Source organism: Abramis brama (assembly GCF_963993115.1).
Source record: "Abramis brama genome assembly, chromosome: 18".
NCBI lineage: Eukaryota > Metazoa > Chordata > Actinopteri > Cypriniformes > Leuciscidae > Abramis > Abramis brama.
This window is the reverse complement of record NC_139980.1, coordinates 10,018,697-10,046,237: the sequence shown is the minus strand read 5'-3', so window position 1 is coordinate 10,046,237 and position 27,541 is coordinate 10,018,697. Positions and strand designations below refer to the sequence as shown.

Here is a 27,541-nt window from a genome sequence, read left to right as displayed (position 1 = left end):
AACCCCTAGAAAACAGTATAAAAAAAAAAACATAGGAACATTGTGTATAGGATAGGCTACTTAATTTATTATTCAAATATCCAAATATGATACTAAAAAATACCACAGGGAAAAGGGCTTCTATTTGTGACGTGCTGTCTTTGCGTTTGAACATTGCACATTTTAAACAGGACACGCATTAACTGAATAAATGTTAGCCAATACAAACATATTTATAGAAAACAGTTGACAATGAATAGACAGGAGTCCAATAATAGCATAACGAATCACTTATTCTAAAAATAATAACAAGTAGGCTATAAGACGAATCCGACATATGGGCTGTGTTAACAGTAAAACGTCCGTCATTTAACGAATTTTAAAAACACGGATGGATAATACAAAATGCTTTCTGACATTTTGACAGAAAAAAAAACAAGCAAGAACAAAATTTAAACTTAGCCCGCCAATTTTTCATTTTACAATGATCTTCTCTCTCTGTGTGCGTGCGTCTGTGTTTGTGAGAGAGAGAGCTCGCGCAGCACTGATACAATGGTAGCCTACTTTTTAATCCATAGGCCTAAGTAACGAACGCGCTAGTTTTCATACAAAATAAATATGTAACATAATTAGGTAGGCTACTTTAGTTATTATTAACACAATAACGTAACACATGAAGGCTACGTTTCTCAACACTGAGAATGAATAAATAAACGCCTGTTTCTCCACTCGCGCTTATCAGTAATCCACAAATCACACGTGCTGTCACTTTTGAGAAAAATCAAATTCGAACGGGTATCAAATATCAAGCAATATATTCAAATATCTACGAGTCAAAAAACGATCAGTCAAAAATGAAGAGGAAAAAAACATATAAGTCGCACTGGACTGCGTTAACAATGTTACGGACGGGACAGTTCTCCGTTATGGACGTGAGCGCTCTGAAAGCGGAACTAAAAGACTGCTTTAAAACTTTCACAGAGACCTCAAACAGAAAGCACAAAGCCTGTATTTAAATTTAATTTCGTTTTGTATTAATTGTATCTTAATTTTGATCAATGTTTCATCAACCAATTGCCTGGATTTAATAAATAAATATAGTAGAAAATATTTAATCAGGACACGGAGACGACGGTGCGTGAACCTGGAGCGCGTCTTATAGATGAAACGAAACCTACCTGCCTCACAGACCTGAGACATGTATAGAAAGCTTGAAATGTCTATTTTTAAACAGAACAATTCAAAACGAAAGAAAACAGACTGTTCTCTGCTTATGTCATCTGTATGAAATGTGTATTTCTCTCAGGCGCATTCACTACTGCAAAGATTGCGAGTCAGCATCGTCAACTTCATCTTCACACGTCAAATATCGGCCTGTTCACATCGGCCATATTTTGACATCGGAACAATACCGATGTGTAAAAAAATGACCATATCGGACGATATTATATCGGCGGCCGATATATCGTGCACCACTACTAATGAGCGTCACCTGCGCGCCACAAAGGCCTCGTATCTCACGGAGGAGCTTCGGATGGATATAAGGAGGACCGACGACAGTGAAGAATGAGAGAGGCCTTGCTCTGTTCACATGGCTCTCGGCCTTGCTCTGTTCACATGGCTCTCGGCCCTGCCCTGCTTGTCAAAATTAATTTCATAACCGTGTTTTAATTCAAATATTTTTATGATCACCATGATGGACGCCTCCCTCCCCCCTCAAAATGAAAAAAAAAAATACAAAAATGCCCATCCCTATTGTGTCTTCATTGCAGACTACTACCCAACTGCCCATGCATTGCAACACTGTGTCACCAAAGTGTGGACTTGGAAGAGAACTGCAAGACTTAAAAAGGAAATAAAAGCACCACCTTCCAAACTGGTATATTGTGGTTGTGTGTATAGTCTAGCAGTCTACTAGTCAAAAAGTGTGGATGAGTATAGCCTAGTTCTTTTTAGGTGTGGGATTGGAGGGATCGGACGTAATACTAGTAATACTAATACTAGTCTGGGCGAAAAAGTTCATCATGGGGTGTGACAGAGGCTGTTTTTGTCAGCCAAAGTACTTTCCTCGTTTCCTTTTCAGATGCGCTGATAAGTTTGCAGTATTTCCAGAGTATTTCAGCTGGTACTGGCAACGTTTACAAATAACATGGGGTTTCTTTGCCTGCCTATCTGTTTTCGCAAATACAAAATGTTTCCAAACCCACAATTTACGTCCGACGGCAGGCACAAAGTTTTCTGCGTTCTTTTTTATCGCTGCTACAATCGCTTTGTTGCTGCATCGCATTCGCAATCTGGCACACAGGCAGACAGTATGGTGAGTAAACGAAAATGTGCGCTTTGGTGGAAATGCGTAAACGGACGTTAAATGAGGATGTGGAGAGTGTGAAAATAAAGGTACCTCATATCGATATTTTACTTGTGGCATCGTATCGTTAGACGTTTGATGGATGTCCTACACTGTTGATCTGTGGTGTGTTTATATGTGTGTTCTTTTCTTCATGTTAACTCTGCTCTGGACACTCTTTCCTCTGTTACTGCTTGGCTTCAGGCTCTGGCCCTTGGCCTTGCCAAAGAAAACAAGCCCCTCCTTGTCCTGGGAAAGTAGCTCTTTTTGTCTGTGTGTTCTGTTGGGGTTGTTATTACTCATAAAGACTGTGTCTTAATGACTTAATGAAAAATTGTATGTAAATGTAAGTGAGAGACGTGAATGCTCTCAGGTATGAAGCGTTTTGTGAATTTGTGTACATAGGGTGTGAGTTTTTTTTGAAGGTGAAGCTTTGTGAGTGTCTAGTTTTTTTTTTTTGTGTGTGGCTGTTTTGGTGTAACAGGAAGTTAGATGAACTATTCGTATCTTGTGTGTGGCCATAGAAGAGGAAGATTGGTTGTGAATGTGTGTATGTGTCATTATACTTGGCTGACAGTTGCTACTGTAGCCTGCTTTCTCTGATCATCTGCTTCAGGAAGTAGGCCTACTGTAATATAAATGAGTAGGCCTAATTGATTATTCAGATTAGGCTTGCTGTGATAGTCAGTGTTATCGGTGTTCAGCCACAACACCGGTTACATCACTTACTCACTGCGCCCCCACAGTCATTTATATTTTTTCATAGTAATAAAAATCATTTAGTTCAGTTAGAGAATAGACACTACAATAAAAGCTGACCGTGTCTGCTCAATGCAGCGTGAGCTGAACGAGAGTTGCAGCAGTAGTCAGATTTCATTTATCACTAGAGTGAGGAGCTGACTGACAAGACGATGGCGGAAGATTTGGTTTTGAAATGTAAAAGCGCCTATTTGGCAATATTTGGGATTTAAACCCAATGCTAATAGGGAACCTGCAAAGGATTAGTTGTATTTTTCTAGTTGTGTTTTTCGCAAAACAGACACAAAATGACAAGTGGTATACTTAATGATTTCAAGTGGTAATGTCTAAAAGTGGCAATGGCTAAAAAAACCCCATCAAGTATCATCAAGTACATGGTCAAAATTTTAAATAAAACAGATTTTGATCATGTTTAGAGGTTCTTATGAAAATTCCCCCAAAAGTGATTCAATTTATTGATTTAGATTTTATTATTCATGGCAGCCTTTAAATCAAAAGTCCAAAAAAGTGATCTGAGTGCTTTAATGAACAAAATAACTACTTGCATGTGTAAATGCCACAAAGCATAAAACTATTTATTATTACATAGATGAGTGATGATCTTCCAGCGCTGTTTCAGCTGTGCGCTCCTGTCAATCTGAGCAATTTTCTGTACTGCACACACCCAAAACGTGCGTAGATAATTTTTTTTACAACTCTTCTTGAAACTCTTAAAGTGACAGCAACTGCCGTCTCTTTAATAACACTAATTAAACAACAAAAGACAAAGAGAAAATTCACTCATTCTTGACTGAATAACTTTTGTGACTTTTGTATAACTTTTATAAAATGTATATTTTATTTATAAAGTGCAGTGTTATTTTATATCTGATTACAGTTTCTGAACCTGAATACCTGAAAATCTTAAAACACTTTATTTCAGTCATATCTTTGTTCAGTTGTGTCTATTTTTTTTGCGATTGCAAATTTTTAATTTGTTCTTTTTGAAATACTGAGTGTTTACTTGTCTTTAAAGGGATGGTTTGGAGTAAAATCAACCTAGGGTCCTTTGTACCATGACCTCGAGCCAAACACTCCCTCAGAAGCCCTTTTTCCCTTGGTTGAACATTATTAAAGTTAGAGCTTATTTAGAGAAATCAGCCGGATGGCTTAGTGCGGGCGCTAACAGATCCAAGGATGTATCTCGTAAATTACCCCACTAATAATGCCCAGAATGGTACCAAACTTATACAGTAGTACAAATAGGTTCTGTACTCATAAAACGAGGCATTGGAAAGTTTGGGAAAAGCACGTAAAAGTCCTGGCAGAAAGCGATGCATAAGGATGTAGTGTAACGACGAATTATTTTTTCCAAAGTGTTAACAACTTAGTGTTAACTAATAATTGTTGCAAACTGGTACTACCAACAAAATATTAGTGCAGTCCTGGAACAACTACATCCTTATGCATCGCTTTGTGCCAGGACTTTTACATGCTTTTCCCAAACCCCTGAAGTGACGTAGACGTCCGGGTTAGCAGTAGCATGAGCCGTAGCATTTTACTCCGAACCATCCCTTTAATAATGCTTGAAGTTTATATTAGTTAGGCTAGTTGTTTTTCTATGGTGTTTTTAAACCACAGGCAAAAGTTCCTTGTTTAAGTCTTCTTAAGCCTGTTGATTTTGTTCATGATATTTAGCTACAATTAAATGTTTTGCAATCAGACTAATTGTGAATGATATCTAAGGTTTTTGTTTATATTGAGACAGCCTGCTCTAAATAAAAATGTGCTATGTACTATGGTTTACTAATGTTTTGCAAAGTTACAAAGCAGAACGTGGTGCTAAAACCTCATCTGTATACTGTTTACATGCACGTCGTCGGCAGCAACTTTTTATGGTTTTACGTCAACAAATTGCGAACGGTTTGTGGGAACGGGCAAATTTAGTTACTACAAATTGAGTCCTAGAATGCGATTATCGGCTGATACTGCATGTGGGTCAAAGACGAAAGGGGGTTTCTAGCAACAAAAAAACACTACACTATAAATAAGATGACATAGTCCTTTTAATACAACACAGCCAACACTTATTTGAAAATGCCAAGAACACAAATATATTTTTTAACTTGGTAATATATGTTTATTTAAAGATGTAGGCCTAATGGTAAAATCAAAGTCCGGACCTTTTATGACAATTTATTTTTACAAACATTATTTGAAAAATAAAGTATACAATTTACTCACATTTAACATGTTTTTTATGTATATAAAATGAATCCATTTAATTTGATGCGGACACCAAAATGGTGATGTCTCGTCTTTGACCCCATATATATGTGTGAGTGTGTGCATAGATTCTCCACAAGATAATTTCACTAAAACATAATAGGATTTAAAAGACAGACAGAGAGACAAAGCACAAGTTGTTTGTCTTGGGTTTGCTGTGTGGTCCGTGTTTGGCTCTTTTGATGTGCAGTGTAAATATGCTCATTTATCCGCCCCTTTGATTGAGCCGCGGTGTCATTGAGCGCAGCAATAGCCCTGAGTAGTAATTATAGCTAATGAGACACAGGTAGTCTGCCTAACACTTAACACTCCTATAAATAAGTCTTTGGCAGCCCATGTGTGTGTTTTTTTTTTAGCTGTGGCGAACCTTTCTGCGCTTGTGTGTTGGGAGTAGTGTGCAACCGAGTTTACGTAACCGCCGTTTGGAGGAATGAATGAATGGGTGGAGGGAGGGAGGGATGGCGGAAGATAATCTGTAGCTTACCACCTAGGAAGAGTCCTGCAATCCTGGCTCAGGTTTAGTCAGATGCCGCCAGACCTGGTTTGAGCGGCCCATCGCCCTCAAGCACACAAAAATGTTTGAATGCAACTTCCATTTTCACATGTCTATGATTGCTGTAATTGTCATGTAGTACATGTCCATGTTGACATTTGAGCAAGTGGGTTTCTTTCTGATCCCTTTATGCTGGTTGAATATTTTTCCTACTCATTTGCTGCCTCATGAACACATGCGACTTTGTTTTTTTCCCCTCAGATTGACGTGACCCGACCTTGCTGGCCCACCGCTCAGTTTGACACAACCCTCCCTGCCTAAGCTCTATGGCCCTCGGGTATGTCTGCCACACCTTTTCTTCTGGTTTTGTGTCTACCACTGTATATTTTGAGCTATTAACTTGGTCTTTCACAATAATTCTAAAACTATAATTAAGATTAAACCTGAATCCATATCAATATCTCATAACTTACGTCAAAGTACATGATTCAACAGCAGCGTTTGAAACATGATATGCGGATGGTTACATGCTTGGAGTTTTTGCAGACGGTGGCTTGAGCAGAATCATGTTGACTAAAGTCAAAATTGCAGGATATCTGTTACATCATACTGCTTTATGGATTGCTTCATTAAAAAACACAATCATCTCGAGTCTGTGCAGATCGTCTCGCTGTTAAGAGCAGGAAAAAACTATTTTGGGAAGTCTGAATAATCAAAGAATGCTAGCCACAGTGCAATGTTTCTGCGGTCATCATTAGTCAAATGTGAGTCATTGGCTCGAGAACTGGTGGTCATAGCTTGGAGGTGGAGGTTGAGGTTTGGGTTCCTTGACATAAAGGCTTGCAGGTTTGACTCCATGTAGTGAAAACCCATGGGTTGGAGTTAAGAAGATCCCTCTCCAGCATTTTATCATTGAGCCCTTCTGTAAGGCCAGGGAACTGTCCATGTAGTCGGGGGAATGCAAGTTTTAATAAATGGTTAAATGTCAAGTAACCAGTCAAAACCCTGTTCATACCAAGATGAGAGTTCTGTGCGAAAATTGGTGTGATATCATTTTAATTAGAATGAACAGCTGTTAATGCATCTGCTCAGACTGACACAAACATTCACATACTGTTTATGCAACAGAATTTAAAGGTGTTCTAATCTCCATTACATTGCACTGGGAAGAAATCTGGACAACCAATAAGATTTGCGCTTTTGGTCACATACCCACAATGCTGCTGTTACATAAACCTACGGCTAGGTGGCGCTGAAACAGTAAATGGCAGAGGAAGAATCTGGAACCGACTGTCGCTGTGCTTGGTTTGATAAACACCATAGCGAATACAAAAATTGTTAGAAAATAAATACTGTTTGACTGTTGTCAGAAACAAAGTTGTCAACTAATCGTTAGTCGATTAGAAGAGGCTTAGTCGACCAATTATTTTATTAGTCGGTTTGTCGAAGAAGAAAAAAAACCTTGTGGTGAAGTCACGCAGTCTGTGAGAGACATTGTTAACCTTGTTCATGGTCCTTGTGGTAATTATAGTATGTGCAGGAAAAAATTGACCTCAAATATGGCTTATCATTTTAAACATGTTATTAGTAGCAACTTTACATGGCTTCTGGCTTTAGTAGTAACCTATTATTAGGCGCATATTCAATTAATTGTGCGGAGTGTGGAAGTTATTAGCGATCTTACTGCACTCTCATTTTTGGTCTTACTCAGTGTGAACTTTCCTCACAGAAATGAGAAATACATCTATCGAAAGCTTGAAATTTCTATTTTTAAATGAACCGATTCAAATGGAAAACAAATATTCTCAGATTATGTTATGGAATGTGCAAATAGGTGCGTGCACTACTGCGGAGAGGACAGGTCAGCATCGTCAACTTCATCACTGCAACCGAAAACACTAGTTTATCTATAAATTATTAAAATGTTAATAATTTGCTGTTTTTCACAACACATTCATAATCATTACTTTTGCCGGTGCTCTGTGGCAAGCTTGACGTGTGCACTTGAGCATTGATTATTAGGCTATGTATAGGCAATTGTTATGATCTGGCTTATTAATATACATGTGCTGTTAGTCGACTAATCGCATAAATTATCGACTAATAGTCAACTAGTAAAATCTTTAGTCAAGGGCAGCCCTACTCTACCTTTTTTTGCATTTTATCCATTTTACGCATTTGTAAATCAGACCAAATACATGTGCTGAGTCTGCTGACTATTTGTTGGTGAGAACAGGACTTTTTGTAATGTTGAAATATGTACTTGTTCCACTGAACGGAATTGCAAAAATAATGTTTGATTTTAGCAGTCTACCATTTGTTGGACAAACAGATAGTCCCGCCTCCACATCTGTGGTTGAGTCAATGTTGCTTTTTATCAGGTTGCTCAAGCAAACAGAACAATGGCGGAATTTCGAATAGCATACTTGTTGCTATTAAACAATTCTGATTTCAACTTTTTAATGACGCTACACAGGCCAAATGTTTACACTTTTGAAGGGAATCAACCTATAAAAATGGCGTATTCGCAGTTGAGAATACCAGATCAGTACTATTTAAAAGGCATTTTGTTGCAAGCATAGATGTGGCTGGATGCCCCTGTAAGATATGGAAACTAGAGAGAGTTCTCATCAGTGTCGAATCTGTGTGGGATGTTTCTCTAACAGATTAGCCCTGAGTCAGCCAGTGAGGTGAATGAGGTGAGTTTTAGCGATGAGTAAAGACCTAGTTAGAAACACTCTGTGTGTGAGAGAACAACGAGTAACAGCTTCCTGTCAGTTGGTCATCTGTTGAACATGCCATGTAAGACTGATGCTGGACAACTGTCAATCATGTGCTTCTAAGATAATTTATCACTGCTAAATACCTATAAATATTGTGACCCTAACCCACCACGTATCTGTAACACGCCTGCTCCGCGCCACTAGTAGTTTCGGGGGGTCTACCACCCCCCCTGAAAAAAATCCCAGGGGAAACACTGGGCTTGAGTAGTTCAGTTAATCCACTGTAAATCACTTTCGGGTTAAGGGGATATACCGGTCTAACAAGTTCGATCCTTGACCTCTTGTATGTGTTTCTCACATTCTTGACTGATGACGGCTCAGGCACCTCAGAAAAAAAAAAAACGAAATGTCAATCAACACCAAAACCAATAAGTCCATGAACAGAGCAGCAGGTGAACAACAAGAGATGGAGGGGTGTAATAAAACACAAACGGAAAGAATCGTTAGATAACATTTTGTGGCTGAAAACTGCATCCTGTACAAGACAGGAAACATGAATCAGGAACAATCTGCAACGACACCGTTTTGAGCAAAAACCTATTTCCTAAGAAAAGAGATTTTAAGCAGAGATGCGTGTTCATACAATAGCAGGACTTGTGGTGCCTTGCTGGTGTAGATCGTAGATCACTGCATCGTCACACAGGTCAAAAACCGATCCTGAACCAATCGTTATTTAGAGAGACTCTCAGCGTTGCCTCTCTCTGACGTTAAAGCACTGATTCAGGAACAGTTTCGTCTTCAGTTTACTGTGAAAGCTGGTTTTCCTGTTTTGCCCATATGCGTCTTTGTGTTGCTGTATCAGAGCCTTGTTGAGCATTGTTCATGCTGTTTCCCCTCTGACATTCCTGCACTGATTTGAATCTACGGGCCTCTCTCTTTCTTTCTCTCTTTCTTTCTCTCTCTCTTTTGTTTTCCCTCTCCAGCATGCTCGCCTGGACTGCAGGCCCCTTAGGGCTGGGTACAGGCTCATGGGTGCACTGTGATAGCCATCGGTGCTGACCTGAGCCCCTGACCTATGGCCACCGTTTTCTTATTTAAAGAGATACTCCACCCAGAAATAAAAATTCTCTGAAAATGAAAATGCCATCACAGATGTATTTTACTTTTTTTTTCTTTTTCTTTTTTCTTCTGTGGAACATAAACAGAAAAAATAATCCATCTCTGGTTGATGCTTCAATAACAATTAGAGCTGTGGAATATCATCGTTTTTCGTTTTTTTTTGCGAAAAGAACATGATTGAATGTGAAAATAAAGTGCAAGATGTGCTTTATGTTAAACAGCGTTATTAAGCGCAATAAGCCACGAAAAAGATCTCAATGCGTGCGTTACCCACTCTGACACTCACCCAAAGCGTACACACAGACAGCCACCTCTCTCAGATAGCATGCAACCCTGAATCCAGATCTCTTATTGCCCTTAAATGCTCAAATACACACTATTATTTCAATGTATTGATGTAAACATAGTCGGTTATGCCTGAAGTGAACGTAAAGGGTTGATGGGGCTAATCTGATGTGTAACATTGTTAGATCCGTACATTAGGTCTTATTATAAATAAACCTGCTGCTGTGTTAAAAGAAACACCAAAAGAAAAGAGGTAATCACTCACTGCTCTTGACTGAATACATTTTATAGCTTTAATAATAATGAATTGATTTGTACTTAATACACAAGGCTATGCAGTGATTCATTAATTAATTATTATTATTTATTTTTTTACATTTGATTTATAAAATTTCTGTATTATTTCTTACCTCTTCCTGAGGTTTGTCAGTATTGCTTTTGGCCACCCCTAGAGGGCAGACTTGTAAAGAGATTTAAAGGGGTGATGAACTGAGAAATCAAATTTTCCTTGAGCTTTTGACATATAAGAGGTCATCATACTATAAGAATATCCTGTAAGTTTCAGAACTGAAAACGTCCTTGTTAGTCCAATAAAAGCTGTTATTGACACCAGGCACAGCGAACAACAGGTTTTTCAAAGGGGGGATCTATGACGTCAAAGGGTATCAAACACCGCCTCCGCAGAAGAAGATCAACGCCTACTTCAACACTGCCTGTTTAGCCCCGCCCACCGATTCGCACATTACATGAAACTCATTATAATATGCAAAACTGTTATCCACTCATAGCAGTGGGTGTTTGCTTCCAAGTCTTCAATGCGGCACGCCCATAAAAACCAAGCGAACGTCATAAGTTGACCTCAGACATCAATATAAAAAAATTAAAAAAGCCAGTTCATGACCCCTTTAAGGCATGGTCTCACACGCACACACCTCAGTCTGAACTTATTCTTCTAATTCTACTTAAAGCTTATGTAACACTATTAATTTGTTGGTCACTAAATATCAAAGGGTGTTATTGCCAGAAATGGGTAACACATTTGTAACACTAACACAAAGAGATTAAGAGACTTTTTTGGGCCACTAATAACAATCTTTGCACATATGTTTTGTCTGCTCACACATTAAGGAACTGAAACATTACATGGTTTGCTTGACATGTTCACACGGAGCTAAAGGGTGTGAGCACTTCCTATGAATCATTTGTGCACACTTTTTTTTGTCCTGTCTGTCTATGTGAGCAATGAGTCTTTTGAACGAATGAGGTTATATTAGGCCACAGTAGAAACAGAGAACTTTCTGTATGGTGCTGAGGTCATTTCCTCCTCCTGGAGCTCCTCTCTACCCTCCAGGTGGCACTATAGATGTTTTGTATTTTGAAAGAAGCTGTTTATTTTGACTAGGGCCAAATTGTCCTTCACATGTGTGATATAGGCTAATATAATGCAAGAACCAAATACAATATTTATAAATGTGCTACCGTTCAAATGTTCAGTTTTTTTTAAATGTTTTTGAAAGAAGTCTCTTATCCTGACCAAGGCTGCATTTACTTGATCTAAAATACATTACAAACTAAAATAATATTATGAAATATTATAATTTAAAATAACTGTTCTATTTTAATATACTTTCAAATGTTTCATGATGTGATCTGTGTGTTATTATCTGATAACATCACTTTGGAAAGGGTTATAATTGTCAAATTTTTTGCATATCAGTGATCTTCCACAACTCCACGCTCTTCCAAAGAGTGTTATGTCAGTGGTGCTGTTAGTGTATTGAAGGCACAGTAAGAGTTAGTGTCATTATTATGACGTCCATTTTCAGCAAAAGCAGCCTGCTCATTTGAATGTTACAGTGAGTCAGCGCAAAGGCCTGCCATATGCAAAATGCCTCCCAACAAGAACATTTCCATTGATATTCCTCAGGACACTTTACATTTGTCCAGTCAAGTAGAAAACATCTGTATCTTGTATCTTAAATAGCTCTCTTGTATGCACTTTATTTGTCCAAATAGTAAGTAAGCACCATATAAGCATGTTTGTGTTTTTAAGTGAAGTTAGATACGTGTGTATCAACAAGCAGTCAAGCAGATCAAATATTTCACATTAAACTAATTCACTCGCTGCCCTGCTGCAAACTGGAAGTGAAACCAGCAGTCAGTGTGCGTGGGTGTGAGACACTTTGTCTGTTTGACAGCATGCCTTCTGAGCTATTTTTTATCCTTTTTTTGGGGAAATATGTAAGGGAAGTTATAGATAGTGTGTTTGTGTGTGAGAGAGGGGGGATGTGAAGAGCAGCTCTAGTTTAAAACCTGATAAAAAACTTATCAGAGCGCAGCAGCATGATGAAGAGGCCACGCCTTCTCACTTTTCGTTATGCACTCCCTCACAATCACAGACGGATGGGTCTTCCTCCCTTCCTTCAGAAAGGAGAAACATCAGGGCGTGGTTGGTAGCAGCTGTGTTTTGATTGGCCGCTCTCCCAGGCATACGTTATCTCCCATTGGACACGTCCTGGCTCCGCCCAGATTATGCACTCTAGCTGAAATGCTCCGCCTACTGTCATCACATCAAAGTGTTCAGTTCATCCTGCATGAACAGACAGGTAGTAAGGTTGGTCTCTCGCTGTGTAAAAGCTCAGGTGAACTTTGGGTTTCGTTTTGGAAAGTGCTCACAGCTGGCTTGTGGCATGTGGAATACGGGAGGGTTGAAGAACACAGCGGCTGGATCTACAGGTGCTCGCTTTTACCTCATTCCAGCTTTTGTCGTCTTGGATCTACCACCAATAGCTTCTGCATTGCAACAAGAGATCATATGCACTTCGTCTAGGTTGTTGTGTATATAGACACTTCTAGTTTAAACTGACAAGACAAAGAGGAACCTGCAGTGAAGTCAGAGTTTGACAAGCTGTGGTTTTGCCTGGGTGGAGACATTCTGCAGTTGTCTGTCCAGTCACAGACGGCTTGATTTCTCAGAGGTGATGGTGGGTGGCAGGGCCGTCACTGTGCACCCGCACAGGCGCCTGGATTGAAAGTGTCACAGTGCAAACATGGAATTCCTCAAGAGCCTCGTTCCCACGGTCATCTCCGGGGACGGCGGGCTGCAGGCAACGGACACGGGGGGAGTGTGGCCGAGGGAGACTGGCCCTCGCTTGCTGAGGATGAAACGGCTGGTTTCGCAGACCAATGAAGAGGAACAAGACGGATCCAGTCCAACCAGCCGACCGGCTGTCCGTCTTCAACGACATCGTGCCAAAGGTACCACCAAGAAAGATGAAGGGATGGGTATTGAAACATGATTTTAACTCTAGTAAAGAGAGGACTGTTTGATTAGGAGGCGTGTGTGTGTGTGCGAGGTGTGTGTGTGTGTGTTTGCACTTTTTGTTTATAGTTGGACTCTGATATAAGATTAATCGCAGACAAGAGAGAACAAGCAAATACTTTGTGTAACCGAACCGTTTGCAAAGTCTTAAGTTGCTCATCGGTTAGTCTAAAGTGAGAATTATTCAAATATAAGAGTTATTACAAAATCCGAAATCTAATAGGATCAGAGCCATTTTAAACATTACAAATGCATAAAGCATGTAGTATACTGCCCTTGATCTCTCAATCATTCTGTCATTAATTTTTTGCATCCATATTGATCTGAAGCAGGGAGCTCTGGGTAATTGAGTGTTTAGATTTCATCACTGAATTATTTCATAATTTCATCACACTGACTTTATTGGTTGGATGAATTTTTAGTGTCACATGATCCTACAGACATCAGAGAAATAAAAAACACTTTTTAAAAATATGTATTCAAATAGAAAAGTTATTTTAAATTGTAATAATATTTCACAATGTTACTGTTTTTTACTGTATGTTTAATCAATTAAATGCAACCTTGGTGAGCATAAGCTACTTATTTCAAAAATGTAAAAGATCTTACTGACCCCAAACTTTTGAACAGTAGTGCATGTAGACTAGGATTGATTTGTTGCTAACTGGAGAAATACAGTGCATTTTAGGGATGGGCATTTTTTTTAATTCAGGTAGTGATAGCGATAATGAAAATATTTAAATTAAAACACTGTTATGAAAATTTGTTGACAAATAGAAAATTACATAAAAATGTCTAGCAAAATATTAAAATAAGACTAGAAATATTACACTTCTAGATTAAAAATAATAAAAAATGCCGCAATAAACATTTAGAAAAAAAGAAATGTATTTTTTAAAGTCACAGCGATCATAATTTTCATGAAATGTTCATTTTTTCGTCGCTGTCACATCAAAATTGACCTTTGAAGTGCCCAGTCTTGTTATAAATGATTCATTGTTGCATACTATTCCAAGGAAATTTTCAAGTTTTCATCAAAATTCCCACCAACCATCATGTCATATATAGACCACTTTTTCATGATCCTTTCATCTACTCAAATCCCAATGGAGATAGTCACACCCCATCTTTTTTCCAGTCCCATATCCTGTTTCATTTGGAAATCTATCAGATTATGAAGTAAAATTCCCATTGTTGTTTTATTTTGACATTTTGAACTATGTAGACTGATTTATTAGAAGAGAAATCAAGGTTGACCCTAGACTGGGCCTGTGTGAAAGGGAAGTCGTTCCTTCTGTGAAGAGAGACTAATGGTTAAGTTGCCCTACGGTGCTGCATTTAATCAGGGAAGACAGTGTTTGTTTATGTGCTCATACTTTGGCTGCAGGAAGCAGATGAATGAATTTGTGACCATAAATGTATTGAAACATGCCTCCCGTACAGGGTTATATGGGGATACATGAGGATCTTTGTGTGTCATTCATGGCTGATCCAGCTACGACCACTCTTCTTGGTATGTCAGCTCCTTGGTTACAGGAAAACAGTGTGGGGAGTGTGAAGTTGCATCACTGCATGTGACTCTGCATTCAAAATGCAAATTGACCACCACGCATTCAAATATGGTGGAAAACACCAGTTCAAACTGGACCAAAAGAGTTTTTTTTCTGAATCCTTCGAAGGCTGAGATTCTCTTAGTGTGTGTTGATAAGTGAAAATACACAGGTAGTAGAGTGTGTGTGTGTGTGTGTGTGTGTGTGTGTTTACATTGCAACCAAACCACACCTTGCTCTCCACAAATTGATGAGTCTTGCGTGTTCAGGTGAGGGTTTGGGTTATGTACCAGCCAGGACATGTTCATGTTCTTGAGTTCCCTATATTTTTTAAGTAAATAGAGCTGCAACTCAGTATCACATAATCTATTGAATTAATATGTCAATTAATATGATGTTATGAATCTTGCTTATTAATGCTTGCCTTCAAAAAATATACGAAAATAATTATATATATTATATTTCCGTTCATGTTTGGTGTCAGTAGGATGTCTCTTTGATCAAAAATGCAGTAATACTGTGAAGTATCATAACATTTGTTTAACAATGTTTTCTACTTTAATATATTATAAAATGTAATTTATTCCTGTGATGACAAAGCAGCCATGCTAATATGCTGATTTGGTGCTCAAGAAACATGTTTTTTTTTATTATTATTTTTATTATAAAGGTTGAAATAATGTTGTGCTGCTAATTTTTTTTGTGGAAACTGTGATACATTTTCTGATGAATAGAAATTTTAAAATAACAGCATTTATTTGAAATCGAGAATTCTATTGCAGAATAAAAGTTTTAATTTCTTAAAAAAAAAAAAAAAAAAGCTTACTGACCCCAAACTTTAACGGTATGTATGATATACATTGTCTGCAAAAGTGGTTTAAAAGTAGTCTCTTTTTTATTGTAAATAAACGAATGTTCTGTAAATGCATAATTAAGTTGCATTTAGGATTTAATGTTTCATTATGGTGATTTCAAATTTAAATTGGATGTTTAACAATGATTATTGTTTTAATCATAATACACTCCCTTTCTGTTGCTCTGCATTTGATTGACAGGCGCACACACACACACACACACTTACAAGTATTTGCAGTTTAATGATGAATGCAGTATTTAATCACTTGCTGTTAGGATGAGCTGTTTTGAAAATTAGAATTCAAGTTCTCTGCACAGCGCAAAGTCCTGATAATTAATAATGAAATGGTTGTCTTGACGATAATTTTCATTAAATTAGTTGTTACACAAACAGCTCTTGTACCACAGGCTTAAACTCTATTGGCCTTAAATAGAAATTTTAAACCCTCATAAGTATCTGATTGTTTTTATTATTTAACAGTTTTCATTTGCAGTTACTAATAATAGATTTACAAATAATCAATCATATCCTACCCTAAAGGTGTAGAGGCATATTCTTTCTCATTAACAACTTTGATTTGTTATGAATGAGTCAGCATTACCATTTATATTTCTTTGGTTTAGCAGGAACATTTTTCTGTTTGGTTGGGTAGTGCCCGTCCCCAGCTCAACCTGTTTCTTCACCTGTAAGGCAGCTTTGCAGACACAAACACACCTGCTCTGTTCACTGCTGCTGCTAATATTATAGGTGTTTTGATGGGGCCTCTGTTTATTCATTAGGTCACCTGATGGAGTTTTAGGACACCATTAGGTCACTTGATGGAGTTTTTTCGGTTCCTTGCCACTGTTGCCTTTGGCTTGCTCAGTTGGGGATATTTTGGGGATATTTAATTTTATTTTATCAATCAATGAATTCCACTAGAAGCAAATCTTGTTGTATTATTTTATTTTAATTTAATACTGTGAAGCTGCTTTGATACAATCTGTATTGTGAAAAGCGCTATACAAATATACTTGATTATTGTGTTTCTGCTCTGGATGTTGCTGCATGCACACAAGCCGTATGCAGGAAGAGGAAGGATATGGCGACTCTGCAGTATGTTATGCGTCTAATATTGGTCCTCAAGGGCTTTCCAGGCCAGGGTTGGAATCAGTGATCACACACTCAAACAGACACAGTAGTGCTCCAGCCACACACACACACACACACACACACACACACACACACACACACACACACACTCTCTCACTCACTCTCTCTCTCTCTCTCTCTCTCTCTCTCTCTCTCTCTCTCTCTCTCTCTCTCTCTCTCTCTCTATATATATATATATATATATATATATATATATATATATATATATATATGAGATGTACAAAGCTGACAAAATATAAATAGTTCATTAGCAATGAATTGTATTTATCACCCTCCTTTCTTTTTTTCTTTAACTCTTTGCACTCCATTTTGCTTGTTTGCTCTTCATTCATTCTGTTTCTTTGTTTTATTTGTTTGTTCATTGCTGCTTTATTTCTCATTCATTTTCATTTTTAACTTTTCCTTTGTTTCCATTGTTCTTTCACTTTAGTTTAAGTTTTTCATTTTCTTGTTTTTCTTGTCATATTTGTTTGCTTTCTCTTTTGCTCCAATTGTTCGTCCACCCTCTTTCATTCTGTTGCAGTTTTCATTCCTGTTCATTCACTCTTTCACTCTCATTTTTTTGTTCACTCTTCTACTCCTTTTATTTACCCTTTCAATCGATCCCTCATCAATCGTTTGTTTTTTGCTTTATTTTGTTGCTTTATTTTGTAAGTTCATTTTCTGCTAGGGATGCTCCGATTGATTGGCCGCAGATCGATATCGAATGGCAGTCACTAAAATAGGCCTAATTCACCAACCGATCGTGAATTGATGATCTGAGCTGGACGATGTCATCACGGTTTTCTCCAGAGTGGCTAGATATATAAATTAACTACATTAATAACTTTTTTACAACAAAAATTAACCATCACTGAACTTGCTTAAGCTGGGCTATTTTCTTCTAGAAACAAACTCTGTTGCATAATTTTCCTGTTATCAAAGCTGCTTTGAAAAAATCTGAATTGTAAAAAGCGCTATATAAATAAAGGTGACTTGACTTGACTTGACTGGTCCTGAGCACAGTCAGCACACACACCTGGAACGCACGCACATATCCTTAGCATTCATAAGGGCTTTCGCACCGGAGGAACCTTTTCATAGTTTTGCAAGTACCCGCTTTTTGGCTTGTTCGCACCGCAGGAACTGGGAATGATTTTAGCTCTGGAATGTGGAATGCCTTTTGAGGGAACTAAATTAGCTCCTACTTTAGTGTAGGGTTTAACCCAGCACTATAGGAACTACCAGTGACGTTAGTGTACGCTGACTAGCATTCTCAGTGCCGTCAAAATAAATGTCCGCCGTGTCGTCAAAATAAAAGTCACAACAACAAGGAAATACAACCAGGAAAACGGCCCTAGGGGAACATTTAGTTCTTGGGGGACCACCCTGCTGGCTAGTTCCTATAACTAAGTTCCTATACACTTGATTATACAATTTATGGTGAGCGACTATTTAGTACAGCCGCATATATTTTGGATGAAAAGAGGAATAGACTCTCCCAAAATGCAGAAAAGCTTGAATTTATAAAGAGAATCCTGCCTTACCTACTTAAGTAGGACGTAGGATGGAAGGACGCACTTCCTCAGCCACATATTGGACAATGTTTATACACCTTATGTGTTGTAATTATGTTTAGTTTGATATTACGTCTTTTAGGTTCTTTAATAAGCTAGAGTATCCTAATATGGATAGTTTTGCATAAGCCCTGTTTTTAAAGGCCTGTTTTTAAAATGTTCATTGTAAAATTAATATTTGTTGTGCTTATTTATTTGATTCTCAATTAAAGCAACAATCTATAGCCTTACTGTAAATAATGTCTGTGGTATTACTTACCTGGAAAAAAACACACTGCATGACATTCAACAGAGAGCTTAATTATTACTTGGCATATAAAGCTTGAATGAACGGGATCGGTATCAGCTGCAAAAAATCTCAGGCATCCCTATTTGCTGCTTTATTCTTCTTTATTTATTCTTCTTTTCCATCTCACATTCTATTTTACGTCTAACTTTTCATTTTGATTGTTTGTTCATTCCTTTTTATTTATTTTCTTTCGTTTCACATTTTTGTTTGATTTCTCTTATGCTCCCTTTCATTTGGTTGTTCATGCTTTCGCTGCCATCTGTTTGTTCACTCTTCCCTTCTTTATATGCTCCCCTTTCACTCCTTTGTTGTTTTGCTTGCTTTCGTTTGTTTATTCATTGCTGCTTTATTTCTTTCATTTTACTTTTGCTCATTCCATCCTTCATTTGTTCCTACTTTATTTTTTCATTCTTTCCTTTAGACTCATCCGTTTGGTCTCACCTGTTGTTGTTGTTTTTTCTTGTTCGTTCTTTCTTTTTTGTATGTCTCTCTTGTCGTCTTTTCCTCCTTCCTTTTGTTTCTTTTTGTTTGTTCTTTCCTTCACTCTCATGACTCAGCATCCTCGGTTTAGCCGTGTTTTGTCAGTTTTTGGGATGGAGGGTGTTATAGAGATCTGCCGCTGATGTGTGTGAGTGTCTCTGCTGACTCAGAGGTGTGATCAGTGGAAATGTTAGGCTAGCACGTCCACTGTCCCTCTCTCTCTCTTTCTCTCTGAACACACTGGGTTTCACCACTTTGCAATAATTTCTCTTTCTCTGCGGAGTGCGTGTTTGTTGCTTTGGTGCTGACAGGTGTGCTTGTTCTTGGCAAGGTGTGCAGTGTACTGCGGTCTCTAGCTTGCACTGCTGCTGATGGTGTTGTGATTCAGCTGAAATGTTTTCGTTTGGTAACGACTCCTGAACACCCAGCTTTGTTTTTTTATTCCTCTTACTTACTAGCTGTTAAGTTTTAGAAGCTGTATTAGTTTATATAGCCTATTTAAAATTCTTTTCATGCAATTGTTATAATACATTTTTTTAATGTGCAATTATTTTAAAGAGTTCTTATACTTACATAAATAAAAAAAGATTTTAAATTCTATAAATAAGATTAATTCATTCGAAAAAAAGCGTAAAAAATAATCGCATATTAAATCGCAATCGCAGTATTGGTAAAAAAAAATAGCGCAATTAGATTATTTTCCAAAATCGTTCAGCCCTATTTCGGACTCAGTGTGCCAGGACCTTAAGAGCTTGTGACTAAACCTCGTAACTCGAGTAATTCCTCAAACTGTCTGCAAAACCTCATACATAGCTCCTCTTGCCTCAATCGTAAATGAAGTCCTGTACACGTCTTGGAAGACTGTCTTTGCTTGTTTGCAGTGCAAGTGAAAATAAAAAACTGGTTCAAGTATAGCGTTTTCTTTATTCAAAACACGATGTGTAAGGCTAATGTTTTATGCATTTGAGGAGTGGAGAAAAGTTGTCTTAGTTTGGTATTTGCTGTCTATTCATAGCCAATACAGCATCATAACACATAGCCATAGCACTTCGTCTTTAACACAAGCTTTTTGCCAAATATATTAAACGACAGTAAAAGCGGAGCGCCCACATAGCTACAATAACCTTTGTAACCTGTAAGTTGATGATAACTTAGTGAGCGATGCACTTACCGCCTCAGATGTGTCCGGTCTAATGACGGACTATAGTAGCAGTTGTACACTAACCTGCAATTTTCGCTGGTTTCAAAACACACCACATTTAAATTTGGTGTCTATGCTAAGTAAATTACTCAAATGGACACCTTACAATTCATACACATTTAATTACACAAGATCAATTTAAACATCTGAACCTTGGATTGTTCCATATAGGAATTGTACTGTTTGCCAAGGAAATCATTTCACCTCTAGTAACCCGACATAAATTTGTTAAGATCTTTAACAAGGAAATGTATCAGATGATAAGAAGGCGGTAGGTTCAAGTTTGTGCTGTCGCTTTTCTGCAGAGCTGTCTTTTCTTTGTTGTCTGCACTTTGCATCATGGGACCTGCAGTTTTACACAAGGGAGCCTGCTTTGCACTGTCCACTAAAACCTTCAGAAAATTGCATAACCTCAGATTGAATGACTGATTGTATTGATCAGTCTCTTTTTTTTCCTCTTCCCTTTCTTCTTTCTTTCCCTCCATCACTCACCCTCTCTCCTCCTTGTTTGGCTTTCCCTTTCCCTATGCTGGGTGCTATAATTCACAGTACAGGAAATGCACTCTCACTGTGGCCTCATGGGATTGAAGGGCCTTCACAGACTGTCTGCCTGTCAGTGTATGCCCTGCTCACTATCCAAAAGCACTTACTGTCTGCTCTCCTGAAACATCAGCAGTCGATCTCTGAACAGAGTGCCTGTTTTATCTTCCCATTCTGCATTAGATTTAAATGAGGATGAATTTTGCTTATCCGGAGCAGAATCTGGTTAAGATCCTGTAAGTCTGCGATTGGGTTTGAGGTGATGTGTTTCTGATCTGGAACAGAATATGGTGTATCTGCACAAATTATCATTAAAAGATGGTGATCTCAATTCAAACACCCACGTGATCTCATTCCTAAATGATGATGATTCTGCTATATCTATTAAAACGTTGACAATCAAATATGCGTTTGTGCTGCCGCAGAGAGATCTGTTATCATGTAAAAGTAGGCTATATTTACTATGGTGATGTGTGTTACAAACATTCAAATTATCACAGAAGTACTGGGATAAAAGTTTGCAGTTTCGATCTAAACTGATGTCTACGGTAATGATCAAAATAAAGCAAATCACCATTTGAAAGTAACTTGGCACTTTAAATTAGGGCTGGGCGATAAACAATATCATATCGAGATTGCTCTAAAATATATGTCATAACAATTATTTTTTCTCTAAATGGATTAATCTAACAGCTTATCACACAACAGAAATAAACGCAATAACAGCTAGTCAGTGGCAGTGCGTGTCGCTAATAATCGATTTCTGCGTGTCTCTGTGTGAATGAACGGCGCTGTTTTGTCTGATACACAAACTTGCACGTGACGCTCAAGGTGTTTTCAGCATCTGCCAACTCAATATATGAGGACATGAAAACATGAGCTTCATCTCCAGAGCTGCATTGAGTCGCTTTTCACCTTTTCATTTGAGAAAAACTACCGTCAAATAGGCCTACACACTGAAACTAAAACTAAAATAAGCTTTTCTGTAGCTCAAACAGTTAGAGCCTTGGCGCTTGCAACGCCAAGGTCATGGGTTTGATTCCCAGGGAAAGCAAGAACTGATAGCAATGTAAATGTGTACTTTGAAATGCAATGTAAGTCGCTTTGGATAAAAGCGTCTGCCAAATGCATACATGTAAAAATGTAAAACTGAAAGTTCTTCATGACAAACCGTCAAAATAAAAGTTTGGTTTAACTTCAAGAAATTATTACAGAAATAGATCACTACTGTATAATAAAATGTAGGCTACTTCTCAAAGTAATAATAATAATATAATTATTTCTAAGGAAAATCATGCAACCAAGATATTTTTTCATCCATGTTTTGAATGTATAGTTATGTTGTGCAGCATCTTATTTGACAATGCAATGTTTTGTTGTAAATTAATTGTTTTATTTTAATTTGATTACATTTTAAAATCATAAAACACATAGGCTATGGTATAGTTACTGTTCAACTGGAATGGGGTTTGAGTTTGTCTTTCTGATCTGGATCAGAATCTGCTTCAGCTATTGTAAATATAAGGTTTGAACGTGTTTCTGATCTGAATTAGAACCAGATTTGGATTATAATCTGGTTTAGTTACTGTACGTCTAGGGTTTGGTTTGAATTGATATGTTTATGATCTTGATCAGAAGAGTTGTGTTTGATTCTGCATGTTTTTGCTGTATATTAAAGTGCTTGGTAACAGTCGCACCCTGTGTTGACAATAGATCAGCCTTCCTGCTGTGTTGAGCAGGATCCTACTGTTTACCCTAAACTGTGTGTTTGTTTGAGAGAGAAATGGCAGTCTTTGGCCATCATGTGATTCTGGACTGACTTATTTTACTGGGTGTGGTGCATGTGGGAACAGCCAGTTTGCAAACCTAGCTTACACAAAAGTGAAGCAGAGATACACTGCTTTGTTGGTGCAGAGGCACAAAAACAGTTAGTATTAGTTGTAATAATAAGTTATTTCTTAAAGTGCCTTCATCTGAGCGCAACAATATTTCCTTGTCTCCTTAAAGTGCCCCTATGAAAACATCCTGCAAAGTTTTACATCTGAAAGTTCACCGTATATAAGGTTATTGTCTTTCAAAAGTAAGAGTCGACTCTGAGTCAATGAAATGAATCGTTTTTCAAACAAGTCATAATCCGTTTCGTTGTGACGTCGAGACGAAACATTAGCGTATTGCGCGCGCAGACACCAGGGAAAACTTGAACCTCAAACCAGCAGCTGATTCCTGTGGATACTGGTCTGGATAGCATCATGTCGAGAAGACACTCTGCTCTACAATGCTCTATAAATGGTCTGAAAGTCCGAACCATACAGAAAATGGTTTCACACTAGAAACGAACCAAACCTTTGTTCAGTTTGATCCGGACCGAGACTACCTCTTTTCGTCGGACCAAATTTCGTCTGTTTGGTCCGGACCGTGGTCCGGGGGAGGTTTCACACCTGTAATTTTGATTCGGACCAAACTGAAAAGTCTGAAAATCCGGACCAAACAAGGTAGGTGTGAAAGGGCCCTAAGACAGTAATAATGTGAGTTAACCAGTTAGCAGGAGACCTACACAAAATAAAACTCAAAACGAAGTATTTTGAACACCATCTTTCAAGAGCAAGCGGTTTGCGAATCCTGCATTGAACTCCGAGATTTGAGAAGCAGTCAGTAAAATAAAGAGAACACAGCAAAAGTTTAGGATTATACTGCTGAATTTTAACCACTGATTCTTCACATGCTCATCCTTGGGCAGTGAAAATAAACTGGCTTTACCTTCACATTGTAGAGCACAGTGTCTTCTCGACATGATGCTATCCAGACCAGTATACACAGGAATCAGCTGCTGGTTTGAGGTTCAAGTTTTCCCTGGCGTCTGCGCGCGCAATACGCTAATGTTTCGTCTCGACGTCACAACGAAACGGATTATGACTCATTTGAAAAAAGGATTCATTTCATTGACTCAGAGTCGACTCTTACTTTTGAAAGACAATAACTTTATATACGGTGAACTTTCAGATTCACTTAGATAGTGAATGCTTTCATTCACTATGTTACACACTACATGAAAGGTAATTTTCAAAAATCCATAATAGGGGCACTTTAAATGCCTTGCAGAATTCTTGTCGCATTGTTCTACCATCGTTCACCTGTTCTCAGATCAGTGCATGAGATAGACAGTGAGGTCACTTTCACGTGAAGTTTTTAAAACTGATTGAAATATTCGTTTTTTCTTGACTAACAGCACAACAGATTAAAGGTCTGTAAGATTGCGTGGAAATGCAAAACAGAGAACTAACGTTTCCAGGTCTTTTTCTTTCTTACTGATTATATGAAATCTTTTACTCATTCAGCCAGCATATTGGAGCGGTTCTGAATCTGATCAGTGAATCCATGATCGTAACTGCATAAAATGTGTTTATTTGTGCATGTGCATATGTTTATGTTTGTGTGAGAGTGGAAACCCTGCGCTGCAGTCACAATACGGCCTTTTGTACCCAGTGTTTGTTTACAATGCTGTCTTCTCGCTTTGCATAACTCCAGCAGGGAGGGACAGTCAAGTGATGGAAAGAGCGGGTGAAGGAGACGGACAGAGATAAAGAGAGATTGTGAGTGGTGGTATCAGTGGAATCTGTTTGTGTGCACTCTTTAATCTCGTCTCAGGCCTCTGGTCAGATGATGTCATGCACTAAAGTCTTTTGTGATCGGAGGACTTTTTTTTTTTTTTTTTTTTTTTTTTTTTTTTACTGGGTATCACCAACTACCCTACATTACCTTTACACATTGTGATGTTAATAACACAGTTCATTACAGCTGTATCATAATGGGGTCATGTTGTCTTTTTTCATATCTGGGATCAATTTCAGCCTGTTTTGATGCTTTTTTCTTTTCCTTTTTTTCACTGACGTCCTGTATGGCACGTCATAGAAGTGGTTCTGGGAAATTCCGGTTGCAGAGTTTGTTTATAGATGACCTTATTCTTCTTTGAACCATTCTTGAATGGATCTAATTTGCTATTCAGAGTTCTAAAAAAGATCCATGTAATATATGCATCATTTAATATAATTGTTATTATATAATTTCATAGGTTTGAAATATCCCCTGAATGCTTCATGTGGATTTCTGCCTTTCTAGACGGTTTGATTGTCGCTATAGGATTGAGTGATATAACAAAAATAAAAAATATATATATTTTTTTATATTTTCTATTCAGCTTTTATTTTATTTCAATTTTAGTTATTTTAGTACTTCACCTTAAACTTATTTTATTTCGCTTTTTCATCTGTTATATTTTTTATGTCAGCTTTATTTCGATTCATGAAAATGATTTATTATAGTTTTAGCTTGTTAGTTTTCACTCATTTTCATTTTATATCCACCAATATAACAATAAACAGTGTTATTATGTTTATTTTGTTCTAAAACATTTGAATAATAGTATGAAAAATGAACGAGACATTGACACATGGAGACATTTTAAGGCGATGCAAAGTAATTGCTGAATCAGAGTTTTGCATTGATTCATTAGCTGGGTTTCCATTCAAACGTGAAGCGAATCTTTTCAAAGTCCTCATAAAAAAAAACTAAACAAACATATGCGAATTATGGGGGGTTTCCATGTAGTTGTTTAAGCGGATGTCGGTGGAATTGGTAACCTAGTAACCAACAGTAAATAAAACAAGGCACGCATAGAAAATGGAGAATAGCATTTAATCGCCAAATTGAATGCTATGCTCAGAAGAAAAAAATGCAATTTTTTTTATGAGGGCACTAGCAGCAAGGGCATTACGACGACGTCAAGCCCCATACAAATGGGAAAGACAACATCAGCAGGAGTTTTTGGAGGTTGTAGTAACCAGACATTTTACTCACAACCTTTGGCTATGACATTTCATAGTGTCAAGAGCCAGAGGCCACATTTTTGAAAAGTTATGCAACATTGACACCATCAGTGGAAACAGCCGATTAGTCACGTGTGTTTGATGTTTGCTACGTCAGAATTTTTTCTGCAATGCGTTTCCATCTCCCATTATTCGCATTAACTCTTTTCGTACAAGTCAAAAACCTTATGCTATCAGGGTGTGAGCCAGCTCTGTCTTTCTGATCTCTCAGCGCTGCTCTGTCATTCTTCAATTAATAGACCCGGACTGCCGCACCCTCTTCTGCAAGCAGGGCATCGGTTACCTCATAGGTCAGGCATCACTCACTCCAGCTGTGTGTGTGGATGTCAGTGCGTCAATGTAAATTGCAGGGGTACGATTTTTCCAAACAGTTACCCGCCTGCGTAATGTATACTTTTTGAACTTGGGGGAAAATTACAGTACTTTTTTGTCAAGCAGTTTCCTTTTTGGAGTGGAAGTGTGTGTGTGTGTGTGTGTGAGAGAGCAGCTGTCTTACTGACAAAATAAAGGTATTTAAGCTGCGTCTGAAACTTATTGTAAAAGTGCCCAGTCTTTTTGTGAATAAAGGAACCTCCCTAATCATGGTTTCCCTAACATGGGTTCACGATGGAACTGCAGGGTATTTGTTGAAAAGCTAATAATTAATTAAACCAAATTTAACATTAAAATGAACAAATGGGGCTGCACAATTAATTGAATTAAAATAAAATAAAATAGTGATGTCATCAAATCATAATTATCAAAATTAAATGCTGTTTCTCATGAACTCTGCATCTCTGCAAGCGATGTGAGTTTAATTTGCATTTGGGAATGCAATGTATGTTAGGTTCACTTTATTTACATTCACATTTGCACAATTTCCAACATTTTTGTTGACAGAAGTTTACAGCATTTCACCAATATTACACCAAAATAGAAGCTTGATGGTTTGAATGTTTGAAAGTGATGGACGTCTAACGTGTCATCCGAGGCAGTCAGCTTTATGACAGTATAGTGTCCCCATCAATATACTGGGGCTTTGGGACCCACACAGACCACAGGGTGAGCCCCCTCTGCTGGCCTCTCTAACTCCTCTTCCTGCAGCAACATAATTTTCCCAGAAGGTCTCTCCATCAAGTGACTGACCAGGCTCAACCCTACTTAGCTTCAGTGGGGGACAGGGCGAAAGCAACCTAAATGTTTTACTTGCATGTCATGTGACCCTTAACCAGCATCAGCGAATATGTCATTAAATTATTGAAATTCGGCCTCCAGGCATCATAACACTGTCTTTATCTAAAACAAAGTAAAGTAAGCTGTAGAGATTGCCAAACAAAAACTGTAATTGATGGTGGGTTGAAGGATTGTTAGTAGACATTGACTGTGCCTTGTTTCCTTCCATATACTGCTTTTCAGGCGTAGTGTTTGAGTCCGTGATACTTACATCACCTCTGTCTCACACACCACCTCTAGATTCCAGTCTCTCTCTCTCTTTGTCCTCCCTCTCTCACTTTACTGCAGTTGGTGGTGACAAACAGGAAGTGTGCTTTTTCACAAGCCTCAGAGGAAAAGGATGGAGAAAGAGAGGAGAGAATTAGAAAGAGCAAGGCGGTAGTCGTAATGACATGTATTTGAAGCACTGGAGTGGAGCCAGAGCGGGCTAGCAGCGTGCTGATGATATCACCCTCCCCTCCTTCTATTTTGCCATTGAAACAAACGCTCTCTTCACAGAGCGAGAGAATAACAGAGGGAGGGAGACTGAG

The 27,541-nt window shown here is 38.1% G+C and overlaps 1 protein-coding gene across 6 annotated transcripts in view; it reads left to right on the top strand.

Annotated features, from left to right (window-relative positions):
• The window catches only part of fryl (furry homolog, like), a 103,409-nt gene that overhangs the window by 11,527 nt on the left and 64,341 nt on the right, over window positions 1-27,541 (top strand). For 5 of the 6 annotated variants that reach the window (XM_084091470.1, XM_084091471.1, XM_084091469.1 and 2 more), the window contains exon 1: window positions 12,539-13,228. In XM_084091470.1, coding sequence (XP_083947596.1) covers window positions 13,021-13,228 — 208 coding nt within the window. In that variant the 5' untranslated portion in view covers window positions 12,539-13,020. Of the gene's footprint in view, window positions 1-6,104; window positions 6,181-12,538; window positions 13,229-27,541 lie in introns of those variants that run through there. The other variant, XM_084091474.1, reaches the window with a different exon arrangement.